A 24,964-nucleotide genomic window follows, 5' to 3' on the forward strand; every position below is an offset into this window, starting at 1 on the left:
GGCTTCTAGTTTCCATTAATTAAYGTTTTGTGTCTCGTATAAGTTGCTGGATTATAGGATGGAATTTTAGAACCGTAGGAATTACTTTTCTGTTGCAGCTTTGCTTCTAGCTGCCTTGCCAGCACATGTATGCAACTGTGTATGGAAATACATGTTCCTTGAGGGTAACAAGCAGCATGATGTTAAATCTGTCAAGACTGCAAATAGTTTTGCATCATTCCTCTAACAGTCTTCTAGTACCACGTTTGCAAAGCAGATTTTGAAGACATTATATTTTCCCCTCTCTAAGCAAAGTTTTTATTGCTGTTTTTTCGCCACTTTTTATATTCTAAGAAAGAAATTCTCTCTTGTAATTCTGTGAAGACTGGCTATGTACTRTTTCTCTATATTGTCTCATGATAAATGTGATTTTCTTTTCTAATTTKGTAAAGAATTGGGAGAAAATTTTGGCATAAAATAATTGGTTTAGCCTTTCAACAGCTATGGTGGGTTATTTCTGTARCCTTAGCATAATTTATAATCTGAATTTTTATCTGGACTGTAAATTTAAAACCTAGAAGRTCTGTTTTTTATATGTAGCTAGTGAAAATAATAGTGTTTTTTCCAAGTCACTTGGATGATTCATTTTCTGATTTCCCTGTTCAGTTTTTCTCTAATGCAGCTTGGTTTTTAAAAACGTTTCAATTTTTTGACATGGTTGCAGATTGAAGTTAAAAAGTATTTTCATTTTAAAAATGAAATTGATTATATTATTGCATTTAGTAATAGAAGCTTCATTATGCATTTTTGGCAAGGTTTTCCTTTTCCTTTTATTCACTCTCTTTGGTATTTCTCCTAATTATACAGACTTCAGTACAGATCTAGTTTTGCATGACAGAGAATAATAGCTTTTGTCAGGACGTAAGACTTTGTTCAGCATTTGTAACTTTTCAGTTGAAACAAGGTTGAACTTGTTTATTCCACTCTGTTTGTAGGAGACATTCAAGTTTTATATGGAAAAATGGAGGAACAGAAGACTGGAAGCATCATGAACAAATGGTTTTATGATTTAGTTGTTTATTAAATTGTTTAAATACTACATTCAATAAAAACTTCAAAAAGCATGTTGTTATGTGCAATTTTTAATTTAAATCTGTGRTTAACAGCACTTTCTGTAACTGCAGTTTATATAAACAGTCATTCATAGAAATGCTGTTAAAATGTCTAATGAAATATCAAGCAGTCTTCTGAGATATTTCTGTTTTGATATATAAATTCAACTGGCTTTTTGCCCCTGTTGATTTGCCAAATTTATGTATATCAAGAAAGTTGCTAGAGGGAACTGTAACTGAAGGAGACTGTCTTATCCCTTGTTCTTTGCCTGGTCATTGTGCTTTGGGGTGAAAGTATATGGGTGAAGAATGTCATCTTCAGCATTTAGCTGTATCTACACAGAAAATAAACACATTTTTTAAGTTTTCTCCTAATTGTACCTTCTTGTGTTAAGCATCTTGATAGGGTGTTTGATATAGGTAAAGGCAAAATACTTCAACCTTTTACACTAGCCRTGTGTACTGTAGTTGTACAGCATCTTCATTCTCATAACGGTTAGTCCAGTTTCTTTTATGGATACAAGAACTGCATATCCATGAAAACATGCCATTTAAACAAAGCAGAGCCTATTCTTTGCAGGGATAGCAGGTTTTACTTGCTGGGAGACTGGTGGACATGCTTTATTTGAACGAATGTGGGAGTAGAGCTACTCTGATATGATATTTTAAAGCATAGAGTTGTGTGATCATGAAAATAAGATGTTGAAGTTACAAAGATTAAATAATAGGTAGAAAATACATTCATTATCTCTGTGCATAATGATGGAAACTCAGAAATGTGCACATTGGTATTGCAAATGGAACACGTTGCCAGCTGAGTACTTCAAACAGGTTTTAACGAAATGAAAGATTGTTTCTGTGCATTTCATAGCTTTTTTGATAATCTTTATGTTTTCAGCCATACTTTAACCTTATCCTTCTTAGGTTTTGCCACATAGGCAAAACTACGGTAATTAAAAATTCTTGTGTGTACACAAGGTTTTGGGAAAGTTTTGTAATCTGAATGTGTCAAAGAAATTGGGACCAAATCTGTTTTTAAATTGAAACTTCCAGTTTAATTAATTGTTATATTAGCAAATACACAGAAAAATCCTGCTGTACTTTAAACATGAGGCTTCACTAATCAGGAGGGGGGAGAATAGTAAATTTTGTCTTCCAGGCAAGCTGGATGAATGCAAGCAGTGTCTGCTTCATCGGTGGTGTGGTTTTCAGTGACCTTCATGGCTCGAACCGTCTGGCACCCTTTGTTCCTGGCTTGTCAAGATAAGGCATTAACATTTGAAATTTCATTCATAGCCTAATGGTTGTGTGCCCTATCTGAAAGCAAGCCGAGGCAGGACTCAGTTTATTTCATTTCACAAATGGAGATGGTTCTTTTTTTCCAAAGCTGCAGCTACATTACATGTGTTTCAGTGTAATAGCAGCATAATTGATGACTGTGTCAACTAGTTGGCAACCCTTTCTCTAGTGCCACAGCTCTTGTTTTTAGAGGTCATCTCGTGAATCTCTCCATTTCACAGCAGTAGCCGTGTTCCTGTAAGTGAAGTCACAGCTGAATGTAACAGGAGGAGATGGGCATGGATGCTGCTGGAGCTGAGCAAGCACATGGATTAATGAAGAGAATATTACTTGAAGCAAACACCAGGTCATCACAGAGGAAGTTAACAGCAGATCTGTGGAACTTAACTCCCTTTCTGACAAGGAGGTGAATTCTCATGAGGCTGTGGATCAGGTAATGCACCCATCAGTAGTTGTGCTGCAATACCAAGACATCATGTTTGCTKGCTGCTGCTCTCTGAGGCAGCAGAGCAGCACACAAGGCCACAGCCAGAGGCAGGGCTGTGTGTTGCTGGTGCCCATGGTGGGGTCTGACGGTGCAGGATTGCTGTGAGTTAACATCTGTGCATTTTTATTCTAGCTGGTTTKACTAGAACTCTGCCAGAATCATGCCCTGTAATTTAATCATTGCAGTTGTGGAGATAAAAAGTGCATTTGATAGACTTTAGCTGAAGAGTATAAATGAAATTGGTTTTAGCTCCAAAATTGCCTTTTGAGTGACCTTATGGAAAGTTACGGGCTGAGCAAGCTGGCTGCAGAGCCGATTAAACATCAGCGAAAATCTGCAGGAACATGAGACCAAACAGAACCGGTGTTTCATGGCAGCAGTGACAGGGAAATGAGCAAAAGGACATGCTGACCATTTGGGATCCCATTGGAATAGCCTGGACTTGTGGAACCCTGTGGCAGAGATAGGAAGGAGATTATTCAGAGGATGGGCTGCTGTTGTGTGATAATACTTTTGATTTCCTGTTCTAGTMAATGTTTCATGTGCAGTTAAGGGATGATTACACAGAGAAGTGCAGTCTCTCCTGTCTTTAAAATGTGGGCCAATGAGGGATTTGTGCCACTCTGGGACACAATCATCTCGGTCTGAAACAAGGTTATACTGGGAAGGTTTTGCAGAATCGGCATTTGTGCCAACTCTTCAAGAGCACGCTTGAAATGATAATATTTCTTGTGCATCGTTGTGCTGAGACTCAGCCATTTCAAGCATGAAGAAAAGTGCAGTTTAGAAGGTTGGCATTTCTTTACCAAATAAGTAGGCGGTTTCATTATTTCTTCATCTCCAAAGAGAGAAACCCGTAAGATGACAAAATGCAGAATGGCAGCCTTGCGAACTTGTCATGGCGATTTACTGGGCCGGGTACCAAATGCACTCTGTCACGCTGACCACAGCGTGCACCCCTTTAAAGCAGGATAGGATTATTTGCCACCGGCTAGTGGATTACTGGGATTGTGCGAGATCCAGACCAGGTGCCAGGTCTGTGAGATAGAAGCGCGCCTTTCCAGAGGCCTCCGTGGGAAGCAGAGAGCCTGYTGACATGCCATGACCTGACATGTTACTGTAGAAAGCAAATTGTGGGAGTGTGTTTGTGTTTGCATAATCGTGTGTCTTGATTGGGGTTGAGAGGACTGGGAAAAGCTTGCTGCTTGAATTGAGATGACTTAATCTCACTTGTGTGCCCTGCACCACATTATGGACTCGCCTCTTCCCCCACTCCCCTTGAGGCAGGGGCAGGAGGAGGGGACTTGTGGGCTTTTGAGATCAACACGGGAAAAGTTTCCCTGTTAACTACCAATGTAGTCATTTTGCAGCGTGATAATTACATGCTATAGTTTTATCCTTATCTACTAAAACAATTCGTTCAACTCATTGTCTCCTGAGACCCTTTTATGGCAAGAATTGCAGCTTGGTAGGTTAGTAGCTGTCTTCAGAGTTTCTTAATATGTACCCACTGTTGAAAATGGAGTAGCTGAACGGATTGTRTCTCTGGCAGTGAGAGTCAGAGGGTTTTTATAGATCAGATGCCTGAGTCAGCAGGATTCCARCTGCAGTTTACATGACAAGGGAGGATCACGAGTCACCTATTGACAGAGGAATAGACTGGAAGTGTGTTCACTGTATTTAGTGCCTTTCTTGTACGTGTGATGCTTCTGGACTCCCCAGGAACACAGCAGAGGAGAAAGTGACAGAAGTGATGGATGTGACCAGGAGGTTTTGCTGTTCAATGTGAGAAATCTGTCAGCATCTACAAGGAATGTCCAGTTTCCTGCAYCRGTTTATTGTTACTGTAAAGGTGAACAATGTAAGCATGTAAGAAAAAGCTGAGACTGTCACTGAATTTAGCCTTTTTTTTTAGCAAATATTTCTCTTCATTTCTTAAAATTATTCTCATAAAACCTGTGTGAAGTAACTGCCAAAAAGTATTTCCTTCCCAGAGTGGCTGCAGCCTCTGTTGGTTTGCCAGTGCTTCTGTGAATCAATAATCAGAGGAAACCCAATATCCTTCTAAGTCAGTGGCTCCAGCTGAGATTGTAATTCAATCTGAGGGCATCTTTCTGAGTGTRCAGATCCTCAGCTACAGGAGCAAAAGTGCTGCATTTCCCATTAGATATGGAAATAAGAGCAGATATGGAAGTTTGAGGTTTAAGTTTTCTCTACTGTTTCCTGTAATTAAGAAAATGAGATAATAGAAACTGTCTTATGCAGTGCCTGCTATAGATGGGGGTTCCACGTGATCTACTTTTAGATAAAACTATTAGTGCAAGGTTTCTCTCTGGTACTCTTAGACCTTTCCATTGCAGTAGGCTAATGCTTCACGATTTCTCATGTGATTTCCCTTGAACACTGATAAAGCATAGGTAACTATACTATACAACTAATTGCTGTTCTCTGCCATGATTGCYACAAACCTCTTTGCAGCTCTGTGTTTCTCACAGTTTTTTCCCTCAGCTCGRAGTGCCAGTGAACTCAGGGTTTAGAAAGCAGCGAACCCCCGTGTCTGGCAGTGATGAGTCTTGACAACCAGCAGCAAATTTAATTCTGGGCTTTGCAGGTAGTTTGCATCAGCTATTCATCAAGTAGTCCATGAGACCAGGGCAGATCTGAAAAGAGTTTTCAGAAGGTTTGTAGATGGCTGGAGATGAGTCTTGAGGTCAGGAGTGGAGGGTAGACTTTCTAGATGGAAAGCAGTTTRGGCTGGAGGGAAAGCAAGGGAGTGTGGACAGGACAGGGTTATTCTGGCCAACCTCCTTCAGGGCTGCTGACGGCTGTTGTGTCTCAACAGACAAAACCAGCAGCTTCAGCATGATGCCTTAGGCCTGTTTGGATTGGCAGTGAATGACAAARAGAGGAAGGAGCAGCCTGCAGCTTGTTGGCTGCCATGGTCAGTGACACATCACCATGGACCTTTATCTTTCTCATGGCTCCTGCTCACTSCTCTTCAGCTGCTTCTCCCCAAGGTTTGCTGGGGAAGAAGGCGGTGGCAGCAGCAAGGGCTGCTGGGGCTGTGTTGGCTGCTGTGCCTCGCTTGGTGAAGGAAGAGGCCATGAAGGACTGATCAGAGCTGCTGAGTCAAGCCTGGCCCTCGGGCCTTTCTCCCACAGGGAGTGGGATGGCACTGGTCCTGTGATCACAGCTGGGTGACTGAAGGAAGAGGAGCATCATGATGTGCCAGAAATAACAAAGGGAATTTATCCCAGCTGCAGCCTGTTCAACCTCTCCCTTAAATTCAAAAGCAAGCGTAAGTGTGGTGGTAATGTAATTTGGGGTGGTTCTGAAGAGTCTGGATACAGGACCATGTGTAGCATTGGGAATGTCACCATTTCTTGGCCTGTTCAGATACAACCTCACCTCAGGCTGCAATTTCAGTAACTGAAGCAACTGTCAGGTTGCTGAGCCTGCTACTGAGCTGTACTTTGAAAAACTTCTTGCCTAAACCAAAAATAAATCATGCAATTGCCCTTTTTACTTGCAGAGTTCCCTGGGATTTCCCTCCCATTAGTTTAGTTAGTAACTAGAACGGTTTGTGTGTGGGGTTAGTTAACTGTAAAGCTTGAACATCTCTGGCAATTGTCCATTTCTAGGGCCCTCAGAATCCTTTGTAAGTAAAATTACGCTGTAAAAGTAAGAAATATGATAGAAAGTGTATGCTCACTGGAAAATCCATGAGGTATATGTAGACTTCACTTAAACAAGGTTTTTGCTTTTCTTCATGATCTTATTGACACAGCCTGTATTTCATACATTGATGTTCAGCAAGAGAGAGCACTGGTAATGTGCTGCAGCAGGTTGACAGTTCAGCATTCCAGGAAGAAGGAAAAAAACCCCATATCAAGTGTGTAATAGCTGAAAATAAATATGTATGTAATAAGAAATTAATTATTTTAAATCCTTTAGTTTTCCATCCTGTATATATATATAAAATGACAGCAGTATTTTTCATCCCCTATAGTACATATATAATATTGTACTCCAGTTGTTTTTATGCCAAGGAATACAATTTCTGCATTTKAGTGTCTTTCTCACTGTCATCAATAACATTATAAATTTGTCTAAATTCAGCAAGTAAAAACAAGGTTGAAAACTATGTTTTATACCACTAGCTGCAGGGGGCATAAAATTACGGTAATTTGTGGCTTTACTATTGTCAGTCATGTTCAAGAGTTTTTTTCCAGTGGAAATTTATCACGCGCCTGTCACTGAACATACTACAGAGCTGCAAGGCGTTTTTCTGACACAGAGACACTGAGCAGTTCCCTGTGAAGTACATAAAGCTAAAAATACTCATTCATCTTCCTTTTGTCTTGCTCTTAGAAGGARCAAACCTGGGGCCAGAGTGTGGAAAGCATTTGGCAGTGCTGAGCTGTGCTGTAAGCAGACAAATGCACCTTTCTTGGTAACAATACTTGGCCAAAATGCTTTTTTCCATGATTCTTTGCAGGAGTTGTGTGGGGAAGTGGGGAAGCAGGAACAGCTTGTGGTGTGAGTGGCCAGAACCGCTTTGTGCCCAATAACTGGGACTGGTGGGACAGTGCCAGCTTCRGACTGTGCCCAGCAGCCTGAAGTGCCCCTGTGGCTCTGGGGGGATGGCAGTTCATGCTCCTATTGCTATCAACTRCAAGGCAAAAAGCCGATTAAATGATTTTATCAAGGGGATGCTAAAAGAGTAGACACATTGATRTTCTGCCTTGCTCAGCTGAGATGAGAATCTCTTGGGCTGAAGGCCACCACACGTTTGACCTCTGGCTTTCCCACCTGGAAACCCAGCGACTGCCATGTGTAGCAGAACATCCAGCACCTGGTGGCAGCAAATAAGAGCACTACATATCTTGTTCTTCAAGTTTTCATTTTGTGTAGCACATTTTTCTCCTGCCTTGTTTGGAGCTCCCATTTTTTGGCTTTATTTTTCCACAGTCAGATGAAACACTACCACAAGGCAATTGGCTATTTTTAACTGAGTCATAGAAGATTTGGATGTCRGAAAGCAATTATTAATATAATATTCAATTATTTTAGGGCAATCTTCACAGGTTTGAATAGTGAGAAGAATGATGTTTACTTGTGTCAGGGAGGAGCTGCTGGTGGAGGTCAGACAGGCATAGCAATGCTGCTACATCGTTTGGTTTTCCTTCTGATTTTCTTAGTGAAACATGAAAGGTTTCTATTTTTAAAAAGTTTCTACTGTTTTCTAAACACTTCTCCCATCCTCCAGTAAGTGAAAGTGAGCAAAGGTACGGTTTTGAAGACTGATGATGTTACCTGTGAGCTGGTGTGGTTGTATGTTATTGCAARGCACTGTGAGTTTATCGAAAATTACACGTTCTGTGCATTTTGGTTTTGACTACTTGTGAACGTTCATAGATTTCCCATTCCTCTGCATTTGCTTGAAAATGTAGTCTGATTTGCTTGTGTACAAAATACAAATTATTTTTGAGGCAGGTGGCATTGTTTGTTTACTCACCATGTGGTTCTGGCCAGTGCATTAACATTTAGGCCTCTGAACCCCCTTGTTCAACATGAAAAACCTGTGTTTTCAACATGAAAAACTTGGGCAGAAACAGTACTGGAATGCACTAGGAATCCTGGCAAAATTGGATCAAATGCTTAAAGAGGAGCAACACATACAAATGTGGTGTTGATGGGAGATGCTGGTTCTGGAGCCATGGTGTGAATGTTGAAGGGGTTGAAGTTGCAGTGTTTTTAGGACTGGAAGCATTATAAGTATCTAATCGTGACCATGAAAGCAAAATAATGGCAACAAAATTTGCAATTCAAAATAACCTTTAGGTTTGATTTAATGACAAAATAAATGTCAACAAACAGTCTTATAATTAATTATATAAATCAGCAACAGCATTTCTGTAAATTATGGATCTGAACTGCTTTTTAAATATTCCCTACCAAAAAAAGCCAAAAAAACAGCTATCATAGGCATTAGTTGTGCTTGTGGATGCATATGGATATAATCCATTCATGCAAATATCTCTACATGTTAATATGAACACACACACAAACACACACATATATATGCTTCCTAAACCTCGGTAGCTCTGAAAAGGGTTAAGCAGTTTTAAAATTACCTCAACCCACTGCTTAAACATTGTTGCCTTAATTAATAGCTGCTAACACATGAAGGGCTTGTCTTGGCTCTCAGAATATAAAAAAAAAAAAAAAAAAGCAGCATGTCTCGGAGCTCTGTGTACACTGTTTCTTTTCTACTGCCATTTAAATTAATCACCGTGGCTATAACCTGAAAGGTTTGTTATTTCTGGTACAAGTGGACATACCAACACCTGCAGTTTTTACCCAAAGAACCTTCATGTGTAATGTATTGTCTGCGATTTTTTTTWAAAGGAATTCAATGGTTTGGTGGGTTTTTTAATTAAAAGGAATGGCTATTGATAYTTATTAATTACGTAGCATTTCTGAAGGGATTTTGGAATGAACAAATGCAAAATGAAACTTTTGGCAACTAATTATTAATTTAGGTTAGMCGTAGTGAAAGCTACTCCTTCCCCAAGGCGAAGTTTAAAATATTTTGGAGGACTAACACTACCYATGATCCAATATGCAGGGCAATGTTTCTATAATCCATTTTCTAGTTCTAAAAGAATTTCTCCTTCTGGCATAGTGGACAGACTGCATAGACTTGGAGTGGGAATTGGGGAAGAACATCCCACCCCTTGCTGTATTAAATATCAAAGTAATAAAGACAATTTTTTWATCTGTTTCTTAACAGATCAGTATCCATGTAAGCAAAAATGAGTTTTGTGGTTCTAAATTTGGTGAATTTTCCTTACAAACACCACTGTTGCTTGTATTTGATAATCCCATTCCCTGGACACTGCAGCCCCATRGCTGGGTTGTGCACAGTTCAAACAGTAGTTGGACAAAACAACCTGGGTGTGGTGCCAGTTCAAAACCAGTTTTGCACCAATTTGGTTGCCTGCAGGAGCAGGGACCCAGGACTTTTCAAGCTGGGAGGATATAGGGGGAGCAAAGACAGCAGTTGGTGAATCCTTGGGATGGTGGCACTGTTGGAATGGTGGGCAGTGCTCTGCCCCACACCAGAAGGRCACATCTGCCTTACACATCGCTAAAGTCTGTAACCTTGTACTGTCCCTGCAGAGTGGGCAGTACAGTGAATTTGGGGCAGTGCCTTCCTTGTGTTCTTCAGTCTCAGTGTTGAAATGGTTGTGAACTGCAGCAACTGCGGTTACACTGATACACCAAAAGCAGGCAGGAGGGCACAGTGAGCTGCTGCTGATACAGGCGTACAGTCTGAAGAAAAGGAACAGCTGCTCTCAAACTTGGAAAGCAGAGCTGTGCTGAAATTCAGTTACATGACTTTTAGCCTTGGTTGGAGCTCATTGGAASATTTCTACTGCCTCACCAACCATTCACCTTTGCAGCAGCAGCTCCACTGTGGAAGTGTGAGCAGAGGCCAAGGCATGCGGCACGACCTTCACTGGCTGAGAGGAGCATCATCCCCCTAAAGTTGCATTCTGTGCAACTGCCAGCAGTGCGAGTGGGGCAGGTTGTGTGTCATCCACCCACTCTTCCCTGAGCTCTTCTCTGTACACAGCCCCACGGATGCTATTGTTAGGCATGAAAGCTAATTGCTGGTATTTCAAGGCTCCTACCTTCTTATTGCTAAAGCCTGTAACAATAATCACAGCCTATATTCCCCATCTCTTGGCATCAAGGAAACAAGATATGATCATAGGCAGTGTGCTAATGTAATTGTAGTATATAGAATATGAGCTTTTTCTGTGTAAACAGAGGCCCGGCCACATCCTATGATAGCTCTTCCCGCACTCCACGCGCGGGCTGTTCCTCGGCTCACCGCTCAAGTCCCCATTATGGATACATCCACCCTTGTCATAACACCACCTCTGAAACACTCACACCGTTTGGTCCTGCTGCATAATGGTAAGAGGGTGGAATATTAAATTGAAAAAGGCTGTTTAAGTAATGTCAGCAGCCTGACTAATTTCACAAAAGGAAGGAAATTCAAAGTTAAGGCTATGGTATATTCTTATCTAGATGCCTGAAGATTTCTGTGCGTGACAATATGCCCCTAAAATTCAGAGCTGTCCCTTATGTCTTTAATTTCTCCCATTGTGTCGCTCCTTTTTTTTTATTAAACATCAAAGTGAATTCACAACAGAGAGTCAGCCTAGAATTTAATCCTCTAAATACCTTGAAAATAGAGGTTTAGACTAGAAGTACCAATATATACCCTTAAAACTTCAGTGTAATATAAAAGAGATTCTAATCACAACAGATCATTACAAAGAAGAGTAAACCACTTCAAAAAAATTAAGTGTCTTAAATATAATAAAAAGGAATAATTAAGAATCAAACAGGAAGCTGCTATTCTGACAATTTAATGATGCTGAATTGGACTGAAAGAATTGGCTTTGCCACTAAAAGGCAGTGAAAATCTGATAATTTCAAAATGGCACTAAGATCAGATCAAGTGGGTTTTTTTTTTTTTTAAATCAAATGCAGCAAGAACCAGAAAGAAATGGTAGAATTCACCTTAGAAGAACCTTGGAGTGTTTTGGATTCCTAATGCTGCCTGGGGCTGATGATCTTACTMTATCAGACCTACTTAACATCTTTAGACTAGGTCCCTCCTGGCGATTTATGAGCATGTGGAACCTGTGGAAGGTAATGTGGCAGTCCTAATTGCAGAAAAACAAAATAGGGTTGTTCTTTCATTTCTACATGTTAAACAAAAAAACAACCAAACCTCAGGATGTACATAACAGTATCTGGGACATTGTAGCTGATTACACTCGGAGTACAATACRCAAATGGAAGTCAAGTAGCCAACCTGCTTTGGGTTTCTGCATGTAAGAACCAAGATATGCATCTAAACATTTAAAAGCAAGCAAGCTAATCCTACAAAATGCTCACAGCAAGTGTACACCTAATTTGCACACACACTTATCATTACTGTGTGTGAATTATGGCCATTTATTTACTGATATTTTCTGAGCATAACTAGCTGCATTATTACAACCATTAACAGGTTGCCTCGTTGGATTTTTAATTACTCAAGGACAGGTTGGTAGTTTCTACCTCAGAGCCGTAGGAAGCAAACTTGGCAAATTGCTGTAMTTTGTATTGCAATGGAGAATGATGWCACTAATAAGTCACTTGGTATATTGTAAAAATAAATCCAAGAAGGTGAGATAATTTTATTTTTTACAATGTATCATCTCTACAATGAGCAAGTACCTATTTTGGGCATCATCAGCATATTACTGGAACACAAAGGCAAAGCTTCAAACACAGAAGTAAAGCTTTAAAACACATAAGCAATTAGAAAGAACCCAGAGTAGTTAACAATTGTATTTTCCCTCCTTGCATGTTCTCCTGAAGCACTTGTGGAATCTTTTGTGTTCCTCTCCTCTGCGCTGTTCTTAATATGTTAAATGTCATACATGCCACACAAAGTAGTGATTTGATCCTGTTCTCTTGTAGCCCTCTGAATTAAGTACGTGATCAYTGTATGTTCAAACATCACGGACTAAAACATCAGCTATTACTACAAAGTGCAATGGGTCCTTTTATAGCGCTGGCCCATAGTTCAGACTATTTCCAGAGGTGCAGAACTCAYAAGCGCTTTGTCACTCATGAGAACCGTATGTGAAGCAAACAAAAAGCCCCAAGCCCACCCCCGACCCCAATCCCAGGCTGCAGCCCCGGTCCGTGGCAGCTCCCGCCGCATCCCCACTCCTGGGGCTCTGCTGCCATCCTGTGGCAGCCGGGCTGCCGGTGCCGCCGCTCCCCGCCTCCTGCGCTGCTCCTGGCGGCTGCCGGGGCACCCACACCGCCATCCTTCTGCCGTCCTGCAGGGGAGGCGGTCACCTGCTGCCGCCTCTGCTCTTACCAGTCTTGGGTGGATTTCTGCTTGATAAAGCGCAGGGACAAATAGTATAAAAGCAGGAAGCTGMAAATGATGCCAGCGAGGACGAGGTAGCTCACATAGAGTGGGTGGGAGTCCAGGTCCAGAGCCTGAGTGATCTGTAATGACCAATAACACAAAATTAGGAAAAGACACAATTTTCATGCTGGATGAAAYGTGTTTTATGTGTGAACTTCCTTGGCTCCTGCTGCCTTTCCCCTGTTTTTCAGCTTGGGTGTAGCTTCCAGGGTGGTTTGATAGTGTGTTGCAGCTACACTATTCATGTTTCAGAAGAGTACCACTTCTAAACAATTTCATTAAGAGCATAGTTGGGGCTTCTGTAGAAAACAGTGACCCTTTATAATTTTCCTTTTTCTTATGATTTTTTTTTTCCACTAAAAGAAAGGCATAGAAGGAGTGACTGCTGTAAGGCCATCTTTAGGAACAAATTTACAGCCAAGTGTAATGCAACATCATGCATTGATTTGGCAATTGCCAAATTTGAGGCCTACCCCATCTATTTAAACATGGCAGGCATATAAATAGGATTCCAATTGCTTATCAAACATGTCCAACAATTTTTTTACTGACTTACAAGTTTCCCTGGTACTTGAAAAGTAGTGTTCCCAACACTGATTTCATATGTGGTGTCAGTGAACTGAATTTGCATCATTCCTTGAAAATTCCATCTGAGAAAAGAGATTTTGGAAAGCCACAAGGGAACTGAAAAAGAAAATGACAGAAATTGATACACATACAAAACTTGAGACCTCAAATACTGCTGTGCTGCTGCCAAATACAGCAGGTTCRTCTCATTTCTTGACAGCTAGAGACTGTAAACATCTAACAGTTTATTATTGGACAAAATGGTAGATATACTTTACATAGTTACATGGAGATGGGAAATCAAGAGTTAGCTAATATCCATATCCATCAAACTCCCCCTGTCAACTAAATCTTCCTGGAGCTACATCTTCATCKTTTGAATACAATTGTTTTTACTGAAGAGTTTAGAAACCACATAAGAATCACACCTTTCGTGAGTGCTTTTTTGACCAAACTTCTTGTTGCCTCATTTTCAGATGGAGAAAGTGATGTRAAATGTATGATTTAACTGCACTGTCACCATCCAAGAAGATCACTACAAAGGTAAGAATAAACCTGAGCTTTCCTGCACAGGATGCACTTGCCCTCATAACACCCAGTCACTGATAAAAGCCATTGATATTTCATTTTGGAGGGAGGGTGGGAGCTTTGTCTTACCTGTCCAGAGGCTGTCCAGGCTTATCACAAAACCACCACTCAGGTAGAATGATGTGAAGAGGACATTGCCAAAGAAGGCTGAGAGCTGTAACGTYGGCAGCAGAGCTGCCACCCAAAGTGCCATGGCACGGGCACTGTACACAGCCAGCCACACTGACAGGAAGTTCAGCAGGAAATGTTCTGGCTCAGGAACAAGGTTTGCCAGCCAATAGATGGGAACCCCATAAATTATAACAAAAGCACAGTGTTCTGGGAGCTCCCCCAAAATCTGTTTGGGAAGATGAAAAAGAAAATAAAGAGAGAAAAAGGTGAGTGATAATTACAAAAATATATGAGATGCACCTTAATGTACTTTTGGACTGTTTATAAAAGTTATAGGAGATACTSCCTGAAAATGCAAGCATCTCCCTGTTAGGGGTTGTCAGTGACACACAAAAGCAGTCCACAGCAGAAACAAACCCTCACTATTTTTTGTCTCCAGTTTGACAATGCCTGTAACTAATTGTTCAATGGCGAGTATTCTTGTTTCAGATTAKATGTCTTCTCTTGTTACAGGTTTGGGAGCTTCTAAGACTGTAAGACACTTTTGTTGAGAACTGGTRTGCTTAGTAACAGTAATACTGTTACTGACTCATGGCAACTGCAYGTTTGGTCCCAATTTGGTTGAAAGTAGTGTGGGATCAAATGAGACAAATATGGCTGTTGGTCCCTTCCCCACCTTGTCCCAAAGGCAGTCCATTTAACAACTCGATTCATTATAAAACAAAAGGATAACTGGGATTTTCTCAAATATTTAAAGAGGAATATAGAGAGTATTAGTTCTTCCAAAGAAGGTTGCTGCTATCCTCTAATACTAAGGTTGTAACAAATTACATCGATTTCTCTGTGAATAATGTGCAATCTTTGTGACACAAAGCAAAGAATATTTTTCTCTGGCAACCACTAATAAGCATTTAAAATCTTGTGCAGAAATGGAAACCTAAATTACAGATGCCATGGCAGGCAGAACTCATCACAGGCAGGCAGTAACATCACAAAGAAGGGATTATTCAAAACCCTTGTGAAAAAGAGAATGTAGTTTTAAAAAAGTTCTAAATTTAATTCTAGAAACTCTGGCTCTTTGTGCATGTAATACATTGTTTAGCTCAGACCAACACAGGACCAAACAACAACTGGAAATTTTTGTCATTTCTCTTTTACCTTTGCTTTACCATTTGATACGAATGTTTTGTTTCACAGATCAAGATATGTAAGAAAACTTGCAGAGATGCTTCAGTGAAGTAAATATGCAGGTATGTAAAGTTATCTAAACCCTGAAATTTGAGTCTGAGCCAAAGAACCCAGTGAAGATTTCTTCTTTGGCTTTTCAGGTGTGGGATCTCAGCCATGACTTATGGCAAAGATCTRAAGTAGTGTAAAGCTTAATCTATTAATACTAAGGAGGCAAGACTGATAGCCTTAGCTTAGCTGGCAAACACAAAAGAATAAAGTCTGATATGAATGTAATTATTTATACAACAAGGCTTTGGTTTGCTTGTKTTTTCAAGACAGCTGTTTGCATTCCCTGGCAAAAAACCCCAATTACCTTAGCAAAGAAGTATGGGCTAACAGARTACATTCCACCTTCCAAGTCATGATAAAGCATTGCTCTTTCTGAATGACCTGAGGGTAGGAGCAAACACRTTGGGTTGTATTAATAAGTTCATTTTTTTTTCACAGATTTAAGAATTTTTTTTTAAATTTTGATTCCTTATAGCATTTACAAGAAGACTGACACTTACATTTGGCAATAACATCCAAAATTATTGTGAATGGGACTAGGGCACCTAACATGTACAGTAGTGCTGTTGTGTCACGAACAGACAGTCCGTTTTTTTCATGGCCATAGTACAAAAATCCAATTAATAATGACATAAGAAGGGCTTCAAATCCATGGATTAATAATGTTGAAAGATCTCTGAAGTCATTGGAGACTTGACGACTAGGAAAACAGCAACATTGACCATAAGACATAATATTTACTAATGTCAGTTATAKTCACATACATAGCCCCATACAGTATTAAAATCAATTACTGGAACTTGGCTGACTTTGGTTAGAACAGGAGTTGGGGGTCTCTGTTTCTGTAAAGGATTTTGCATAATCAGAGCTATGAAGCACCTGTAACCACTGAGTATTTCAGATCTAAAATGCTGAAAGCCTGAAGAAAGACAATTTTAGTGAGGCATTTTATGCTTCTTTCTTATTATTCAAAATACAAATGGGCATGATACATAACTGTATATGCTGAAGTTTACCTTAATAATATAGTGAACTGCTTTAAGGCTCCTGGTAACTGATCACTTGAATGSTGAGGCATATTGATAGCCTGTTCTGAATTTAAATGGGACCTGCCCAAAATAAAAAGAGAAAAAAAATAAATTAGCACAAGGTGTAACTAGTATTCCAGATCTTCTGTACAACAGTCTTTTCTTTACCTSTGCTTGTTGACTGTGGTCTCAGCATTGTCTTCTTCAGTAACTTTCCATAAGAAATCATCAAAATGTTTGACTTTTTCTATGAACAAGTTGGCAAGGGTGYTTGCTCTTTTTTGGGTTTCCATCTCCTTTTCTGGAGTCTGTTTATCGACAGTGGTCAAATCAACTGCAAGACATGACTTGATGTGAGTCCATGTGCTATAAAAGTGACATCTTGATGATGTGTTCAAAATTAGGGATTTCATTGGGAGCAGACAGTACAACCTGTGTACATGCATTAACTTACAACAGTTAAAACTTTATCAGTCATTTTAGGTAATTAGAGGTGAACACATTGTTAATGTGTATGTTTCTTACCTAGTCATTCAATGAATCACTGAGAGTTTACGTAATTGCTTATTATAATAGTATGAACTACTATTTCAGATTTTTCTAGATTTCATAGTGCCTTGAGAGTCGTGCTGAGAAAAAAAAGTTTGAATTTCCTTCCTGGCATTTAGGTATTTACAATCTTTTATGTGACTTTGACTTAAATCATGTTTTTTCTTCATCTGCAAAATTATRGTTACTATCTTAGTTGTATCTTACAGAAGTGCTATAAACTTTACCTAATACTGAGAAAGTCCAAAAGGAGTATTATCTAAGGACAGCATAGTCATACCAACAATAGTTGACTTAGCTTTTTTAAAAATCTAAACTGACRATAATATTTTCCCATGGTGACCTTCAGTGTAGGTTGACAATATCTGATGTTTTACAGATGCTTTCTGAGAGAACTCTCACTGCACATTTCCTAACTCCTTGCACTGGGCTGGTCATTTTTGTTCAGCCCCTCTTARGAGGAGTCCATCAGAAATTCCTTGCAATCTGTCCTGTGTCTTCCCTTCTGCCATGGTCTCCTGTTTCTCTATCAAACACACAGCCAGCATTTGTGTGTTTCCCTCAGGTGCTCCCTCTTGGTGTGGATCCTTTGCCATCCTGTCCTATTTCCACCTTCCTGCTGCCCATATTTCTTTTCTCTTCCTATGGGCACTGAYTGTGTGTACCATTCAATGGCCTTCCACCTGCCTCTGCCTCCCCATGTCATAGGTTCTTGTCCCTCTAACCACAAGAGAGTAGCTACAGGGCTCCCTCTCATTCTCCATTCCCATACAGGGGTGCTACAAGCCTCCTCCAAGGCTGTGCTTGGCTGAGGACTGCTCTGAAYCCTGATGGGGACAAAGGTCTTTTTTGTGGGGCTTGACACCAAGGTTAACTTGTGTTTATCTCTGCACAGCTGGCACAGCCTGCCACACAGCACASCTGAAGAGGTTACTCCAGAGCATTACAGTTGTCTGAAGTCTGTACCAGGTTTCCTGGCCAACTTGAGTGCAAAGACCTAAGGGCTGGAATTGAACCAGCTGCGGTTAAGAGATTCCTGCCATGAGATTAACAGGGGCAGATTCCCTTTCCACGTTGCAAAAATCAGAAGATTAATGGATTTGAAACCACATAAACTTTCTTTGAGGAGTAAAAAGATTGCTGAGTTGGATTAGGTTGTTCACCCTTCCAGTGTGCTCAGTAGGGCAGTAGTCCTCTTTCCCTTTACCTGTTCCACGTTTGGATGGGACTAGGAGCTATCTTCTGGGAAACTAGCTTTTACATTATCTTAATTGAGAAATTAGAGAAATGTCTACAGAAAGCAGTTGATCTATTTATCTCTGTCTTTCCCAGTCAGAGAAGAAGTTTCAACGTGTGGACAAGTTTCTGCATCTGGCAGGGTTAGGTGGAGCATTTTTTAAAATAGATTTTGTCCGTACCTCTTGTTTTTGCTACATTTCCTGTACTGACAAATAAAAAAYTGAACTTGCTGCAATATTGATTGAGTTACTCATAAGGAATTTCTAAGACAGATATGGTCAATAAAAATCAACGTTAGCTAGAGACTTATGAAAGCAAATGATTTCCAGTAACCCCTTTTTTATGACAGTGCTTGATACTGACCATAGAAATCTGCAGGATTGCTGTACCTTGGGCAGGGATAGCCTAGTTCTGTGAAATACTGGACCATGTCTTTAGCTGTCCCACAGTAGGCAGTGAGTCCAGAACTCATCAGAAGAACCAAATCAAACAGTTGGAAGATATCTGAGCGGGGCTGGTGAAGTGAAAGAAGAACCAATCTGTTTCCTTTGGCCAGTCTGGATAATGTTATCACAAGGTTATGTGCTGTAAAACTGTCCAGTCCAGATGTGGGTTCATCAAGTATGAGGATTCCTGCCAAAGACAGTAAGTTTAGCTGTGGAAAGCAGCACATTTGSTTTGGAAAATATGTTCTAAGGGAAATGGTGCTAATGCATGAAAACATCAGAGAGGGGATTCAATTCTGCAAAATCAGCTGTGGATTTAGCCTCACGTTTTGCTTCTACTGAACACAGTAGAAGATTCTAGTTCACCTGCAATATGAAGCAGCCATATCAGTGAGTTGCACAAGACTGCAAAGAAAATGACCTTCCCTTTTAATACTGCACGTGTAAATGGAGGCAGAGTCAGAGGAAAGGAAAACAATCTCCATGATAAAATAAGCTGGCAGCCTTCCAAAGTAACTTGTGGCATGTGGTCAGATAAAAACCAAACCTTATACTGATAAGTACAAACCAGAGTTCTGCTGTGAGGGTAACTTCAGGCAACTTTGAGTAATCTTYGTGATGGTATTTTTAGAGAGTGGCRGGTGAAGGCTCCTGGGGGGCTCTGCCTTGSTCTGCCTCCATTTTTCCATTAGCAAAGCTCACAGAAGCACAAATGTGTCAGCTGTTGAAACAGTCTGTTTACAGAATTATTCCTGTAATAATTACAGTATTATCTGTGATCAGCACTGATTTCAATTTAAGCCAATGGACCAGCAGACAGTCACTGTCACTAACTGTGCTGTTAGAGAGAGGTAGCCTTTGGCAGAGGTGCAAGGCCTGTTAAGTGTCCTGAGTATGAACTCCTCCAGCTGCCCTGGAAGCAGCCATGTGTCTGGCTCTTCCCTGCAAGCTTCCATCTTCATGTACTGCCCTGCTGTGTCCAAATGGTGCTTGGTGGACCCCAGGGAGGGGTCGGTTGTGCTCACCTGGGTTCCAGAGCAGCTGCACGCCGATGCTCACCCTGCGCCTCTCTCCCCCCGAAACGCCCCGCAGGAACTCGTTCCCCACCCTGGTGTTGGCACACTGCCGCAGGCGCAGCTCYGCTATCACATCTTCCACCTGTGGGGATCCAGGGGGGACAGGCATCAAGCAAGAGTTCATTTGCACAGTCGTGCAKGGATAAATATGATTCATATGGTTAAAATTCATCTGGGTATTTCAGTGCTGGAGACACTTGAAAACAAATCTTGATTTTAGAGGTAACATTTAAAAAGACTCAGCGATCAAAAATGTAGTTCGTCTTTCAGCCTCTCTAATGCTTTCTCTAGATTGTCATTTTTTATGAGCTTTGGAACAATTGCTGGTTTCTATCTTGAAAGACGAGAAAGGTTTATAATTCATAATCTACATTAAAAAATGCCAGATTAGCTGTTCTGACTCCAAACACGCAGGATCTTTTGGATAATTCCTGTCAGACACATTTTTGACAACTTTATTTTTTTCCAACAGCTTAATTACCCTTTTTTTCCTTTGAGAGTCTGAAAAAAACTTTGGAAGACGCAGTTTGGCAACGAACAATAGTGTTTCTCTGACAGTCAGGTGGGGGAGCAGTCGGTCATCCTGCCGCACGTGTGCTATGCATTTCCTCACAAGCTGGGGCGTGCTGGGTTTGTTGTTGATCATGATTTTACCAGACTTGATTTTGCCTCCATGATCCCGGCAGGTTATCACGTCAAGCAAGGATGTCTTTCCACCAGCTAGAAAAATAAAAATTGAAAATTAAGTTCATTTCAAAGGRATCATTTTGAAAAGTGATCTTATCACGGGCAGAGGGCAGAAATTCTTGTTCCTTACTGTCTCTATCTGAGCCCTTTCTGAASTTTTTCCGAAGCCACAGAGACGGGATGGTCTTCAAACAAAATACTGACTATAAGCTCCTGTTCAGGAAARCTCTCCACTCTGGAATGGAGTATGTGGTTTGAACCCTTGTCATTTCTCAGTAGAATTGGGTAGTTGGGCATTGAGGATGGCTCCGTAAACACAAGAAGTATCTCTTATCTCTTTGGTAAATTCTTAGTTTTGAAACATAGGTGAAAGTGGTGTCCCACCCTGGCTGCAGGGCTGGCACCCAAATGTTCAGGAAGAGCTTTCTTTGTGGAGGATTTGTGAATTCAAAAAAAGCAGTTGGATTAGCTGAATGACTAAGGCACTGAATGATTATACAGACAATAAGAACCTTAATMATGATTGAAATAAAAATTATTATGACTTAAATAAGACAAAAAGTCATTTAAATAATTAAGAAAAGCTGGCTCATACCCAGAGGTAAGAAAAGTAAAACAATGAAAACAAAACCTGATTTGGAGTTAAACAGCAAGTGAATTTTTCCTTTTTGTTGTACGATTCTGTATGTAAACACACAGAAATCTCTTATGATTAGATGTCATTTATTTCTAGTCTCCCTGTTCAAAGATTAGCTCCACACTTGCTTTTTAATACATACATCTTAAAAAGRAAACCCATCCATCTGTAAACCACGTATTGCTGTGTTTAAGAGTGACATATTGATTGCCATTGACAATGTGAAACCCATCAGCAGTTTAATCCATTTTRCTAAGGCATTTGATGAAATAGATGATAAATAGCTTTTGAAAATAGTTTGACTAGTTTGCTGAAAGGGGTTTGTGCTCAGTGTATGTTACCTTACAAAGGTGCTATATCTATAACTCAGTATGTTATTYCATCACAAAGCTTTTCCTTTTGTTATCAGGAAAATCTCTAAGGTACAGCTTCACTTACATGAAGGATATGGAAAAATTCCCATGGCAATAGGGAAGAAAACTCTCTTTTTTAGAAATAAAGTTAAAACTTCTTTAGCAAATATGCCTTGCCTTTGAGAGAGAGCATCTTCACTAAATCATTGAACTAACCGAGACTCTAGTGAAGACATAGCATAGGGGTTTTTACCTCACATGTAGGGTACTCTCTACTTTACTTTAACAGGTCCTGTGTCTACTTCTTGTCCACCTTGACCAGTCCCACCAGAAAGTAGAAGAAAAAGACCCCATGTAATAAAGCAGTAACCCCAGACAAAAGAGGAGCTGTCTTTTCTTCTCTGTAAGTTTCTCTTAATTAATGCAAATGCAGTATTTTATCCTGGTAGAATTGTTTCAGTCCAAATGGAATTCCTGCTACGGCTATGCAAATTGACACTGATTTTTCTTATGGGGTCTGGCCTCATTTGTTTGCTGTCATTCTGGGTAAGGTCTGCAACTGGCCTGTTTTGAATCTGAGCCATGAAACTGATCCATGCCCAGTAGATCTGGGGCTGCAAGGCCACAGTTATAACAAAACSGCACTACACCTCAGGAAACAAACAGTAAATTTGTGCAAGGTGTAACAAAATCTGGTTTGAAAATAAATGTTAATTCCCTCCCCGTATCTTTCATTTCCTCATTCATCATGTCAGTTAAAGAATGTATTTTAGTGACACATCCAATAGTTTTATTCTGAACTACATTTTGACATTAAAAAGACTGCAGAGTGTTACTCTTGGTTGTGTACATTTTATCTGAGAGCTGATCATACAACAGATTTGGTTGCTCTTACCCGTGCTTCCTATAATTGCCAGCATCTGACCACTTTGAACTTTTAGATTCAGATTTTGGATTATTGACACCTGGGAACGGGGATCCGATTTCCAGGTCCAGGGCATTTTCATCTGAGCAAGGTTCTCATACCAGGGAATCTGGGATGCTGTGTTAACCTAACAAAGAAAGAAAGAAGTCCCTTCAATTCAAGCAATAAACTATTTAGCATCAAATAYCTTCAAAGTTACATTGTTAGAAGCAAGGCATGTTTTAAAATATTATTGTTCATCTTCGGAAATGCACAGAAGGAAGTTCTTTTCAGCCACCTAGGGTTTTCATGCCTTGCTTCTTGTTCTGTTAATCACTAAAGCTATCTCTGTTCTTTGTTACTTTGGTAATTTATTGCTATTGTARATTTTAAATATTTCAAACTTTAAATATAATTTGAAATTCCATGAAACTGAAAATCGTCAAATCTTTTTCAGATGCCATGGTGAGGAGATGAAAAATTTCACTGGYTCCTTGAAATCCTGCTTGTTAGTCATCTTCTCTTCCACATAACTCATTCTTGCCAGCAAGGGCTCCTTTCATCCCTAGCTGAACAGAAAGTCCCTTTGCTCCATCCCTCAAGAGGAATAATTTCACTCAAGACTGAAACAAAGCAGAGCCYAGAAACAGATCTCTCTTCCTGTCTTATCCCTTAACTTTATTGGATATATTTACAATATWGGGGTTAGTCTGCTGTCAATATTGGAGCCAAGAGTGTGATTCTGCTCACAAAGTGACTGTGCAAMAATTGTGTGAACTTTTTCAACTTTATTTGGCTTTTTAAATGGTTTGTGAAGAGAAGCAGGCATCGCTGGATATGCTTCATATTGAAGGGATGTGTATAAATGACAATTTTTACCTGGTAATTGAGTTCTTTGATCTCCAGAACATTTGATTTTCCACTGTATGTGAAATACAGACTGTTATCTTCTTCAGAGTGAAAAATAGTATCCTGGGTCTTGGTCTGGAAAAGTTGTTAGGTGGATTACAACCGTTAATTACAATAACTAAAGTGCTGTTAAAGTCTGAGTTCAGAAAAGAGGAAGCACAAAGGGGAAAACTTTCATGGGATGTAACAGTATTATTGATGAGTTACTGTAGTGCAAAAGTCTGAAGGGTTGAAGTAAGTTATCAGTTATCTGTTAATCAGCATGAAAYGTACTTTGTTCTAGTGACATGTGTAAGGGCCAAGCATGCTGTGCTGTACTTTTCTAGCTGATTTCAGTTTAAATGGGAAAACTTTCAAAATGGAGATGTCATGCCACTACAAAGAGATTAGATTCCTTTGTTTTGAGGAAAAATTATGTACTTCTTCAGCAGTATTAGTCTACTGAATCAAAATGATGCATATTATAATGGGTGAATTACGGCAGCTAAAAATCAAGGGTCATTGGAATTATTTTCATCATTGAATCCCACACTGATTCATAAACTTGGAGGCTTTATGAACAAATAGGTGTGCAATCACTAACACAGTCATTTCCTTCTCTTTCGTTTTTTAAATTCACCATTTATCAGCTGATAATGTTCTGAGGTATCAGTTAAAATAATAAGAGTCTACTTGCCTTGGTTAACCTCTTGCATACAGCTGCAATTACAAAATCCTTGCTGAGGTAACTTTCTGGCTTTGAGTATAGCTCTGTGTGCATGCCTGCAGTTTTATTCCAGCCAGCCGTATCTCTCTCACAGCCCTGTGCTTTTCCTTCTTGTCAGGCTCACATCCCAGCCAAGGCAAGCGCACTTGTTCTCTGTGTACCAGACCCTATCCTTGCCTGTGGTATCTTTGGCAGAGGATGACCACCATCTCAGTGTGCACCTCCTTCCCTCACAGSACACAAGGTTGATAATTTTTTTCACTCTAGATATGCAGCAGAAAACAGCATCACACCCATCAGCCTGAAAAGCCACAGGAAAGCCCTCCAAAGTACCCCTGCTGCCAAAGCACTCTCTGCTTTTGCTCATGCTAAAGCTAATTTTTAAAAACAAGTGCTCCCCAGCAAATGGCGGGATCCATCTGAAGGCATGTCTTGGGAAAGCCAGTCCAGGCCATGCTCGGGGGCTTTCTCCTCCATCCACACCTTTGTAGATCTCTCTTAGCTCCACCTTCGTGGCACCTGAGCAGGGTTTGCATGGCAGCAGCCTCATACCCAGAGCGCTCTGGTGGGGGTGTGGATGCTTTCTGCTCCCCGTTTGAGAGCTGGAAGGGCTCCGGGCTCACTGACTGACAGCCCGCTGGGCAGGATGGCTGCCTGCCTTTCCCAGCTTCCCACCAATACTGTGGAATAGCAGAGCCCCTTCTGTCCTTCCCCACTCCCCGCAGGTCTCACTCACTGTCGAGCCCTCGCACGTCACCTGGCTGYAGCTGGCATTGTCCAGAGAGAGATTTTCAGTGGTTTCCTTCATGGTGGTGGTGGAAGGTCTCCCTTCCTGCAGTGGTTTGACTGTTGTCTCTGTGAAAGCTGTGGAAAGCCTTCTCCTGGTTGGGAACGCAGTCCTTTCCAGGCGTCCTCACCTCAGCACCATTTCCCCTGGCGCGCCGCGTCTCTGCAGCTGGCATGACCCCGTGGACAGGGAAATAGTCCCCTCCTCTGGCACAGTAACAGCTCGGGCTAAAGGTACATCAGATAG

General features: G+C 40.6%; 2 protein-coding genes across 3 annotated transcripts in view; one reads left to right on the forward strand and one right to left on the reverse strand.

Moving 5' to 3' along the window:
- Positions 1–1,471, forward strand: part of LRPPRC (leucine rich pentatricopeptide repeat containing) — a gene marked incomplete at its 5' end in the record, with an annotated part of 85,336 nt that extends 83,865 nt beyond the window's left edge. Inside the window, one exon of the mRNA XM_057367681.1 lies at positions 975–1,471. Coding sequence (XP_057223664.1) covers positions 975–1,031 — 57 coding nt within the window. The remainder of the gene's footprint in view (positions 1–974) is intronic.
- Positions 1,472–12,108: 10,637 nt separating this feature from the next.
- Positions 12,109–24,905, reverse strand: ABCG8 (ATP binding cassette subfamily G member 8). 2 transcript variants are annotated; one of them, XM_057367658.1, is made up of 13 exons: positions 24,689–24,905; positions 23,196–23,300; positions 22,308–22,464; positions 20,217–20,455; positions 19,685–19,817; positions 18,577–18,846; positions 16,594–16,759; positions 16,414–16,506; positions 15,898–16,097; positions 15,702–15,778; positions 14,117–14,384; positions 13,449–13,576; positions 12,109–12,972 (listed from the first exon to the last, which is right to left on the reverse strand). In XM_057367658.1, the coding sequence occupies exons 1-13, from the start codon at positions 24,737–24,739 to the stop codon at positions 12,835–12,837; spliced, it is 2,025 nt and encodes a 674-aa protein (XP_057223641.1). In that variant the 5' UTR covers positions 24,740–24,905; the 3' UTR covers positions 12,109–12,834. The 2 variants fall into 2 exon arrangements, with proteins under 2 accessions (XP_057223641.1, XP_057223640.1); XM_057367657.1 differs by having other exon boundaries at positions 24,668–24,905.
- Positions 24,906–24,964: the final 59 nt, after the last annotated feature.

This window comes from Malurus melanocephalus, unplaced genomic scaffold, assembly GCF_030028575.1.
Source record: "Malurus melanocephalus ecotype Western Australia unplaced genomic scaffold, MMel_1.1 scaffold_82, whole genome shotgun sequence".
Classification (NCBI taxonomy): Eukaryota; Metazoa; Chordata; class Aves; order Passeriformes; family Maluridae; genus Malurus; species Malurus melanocephalus.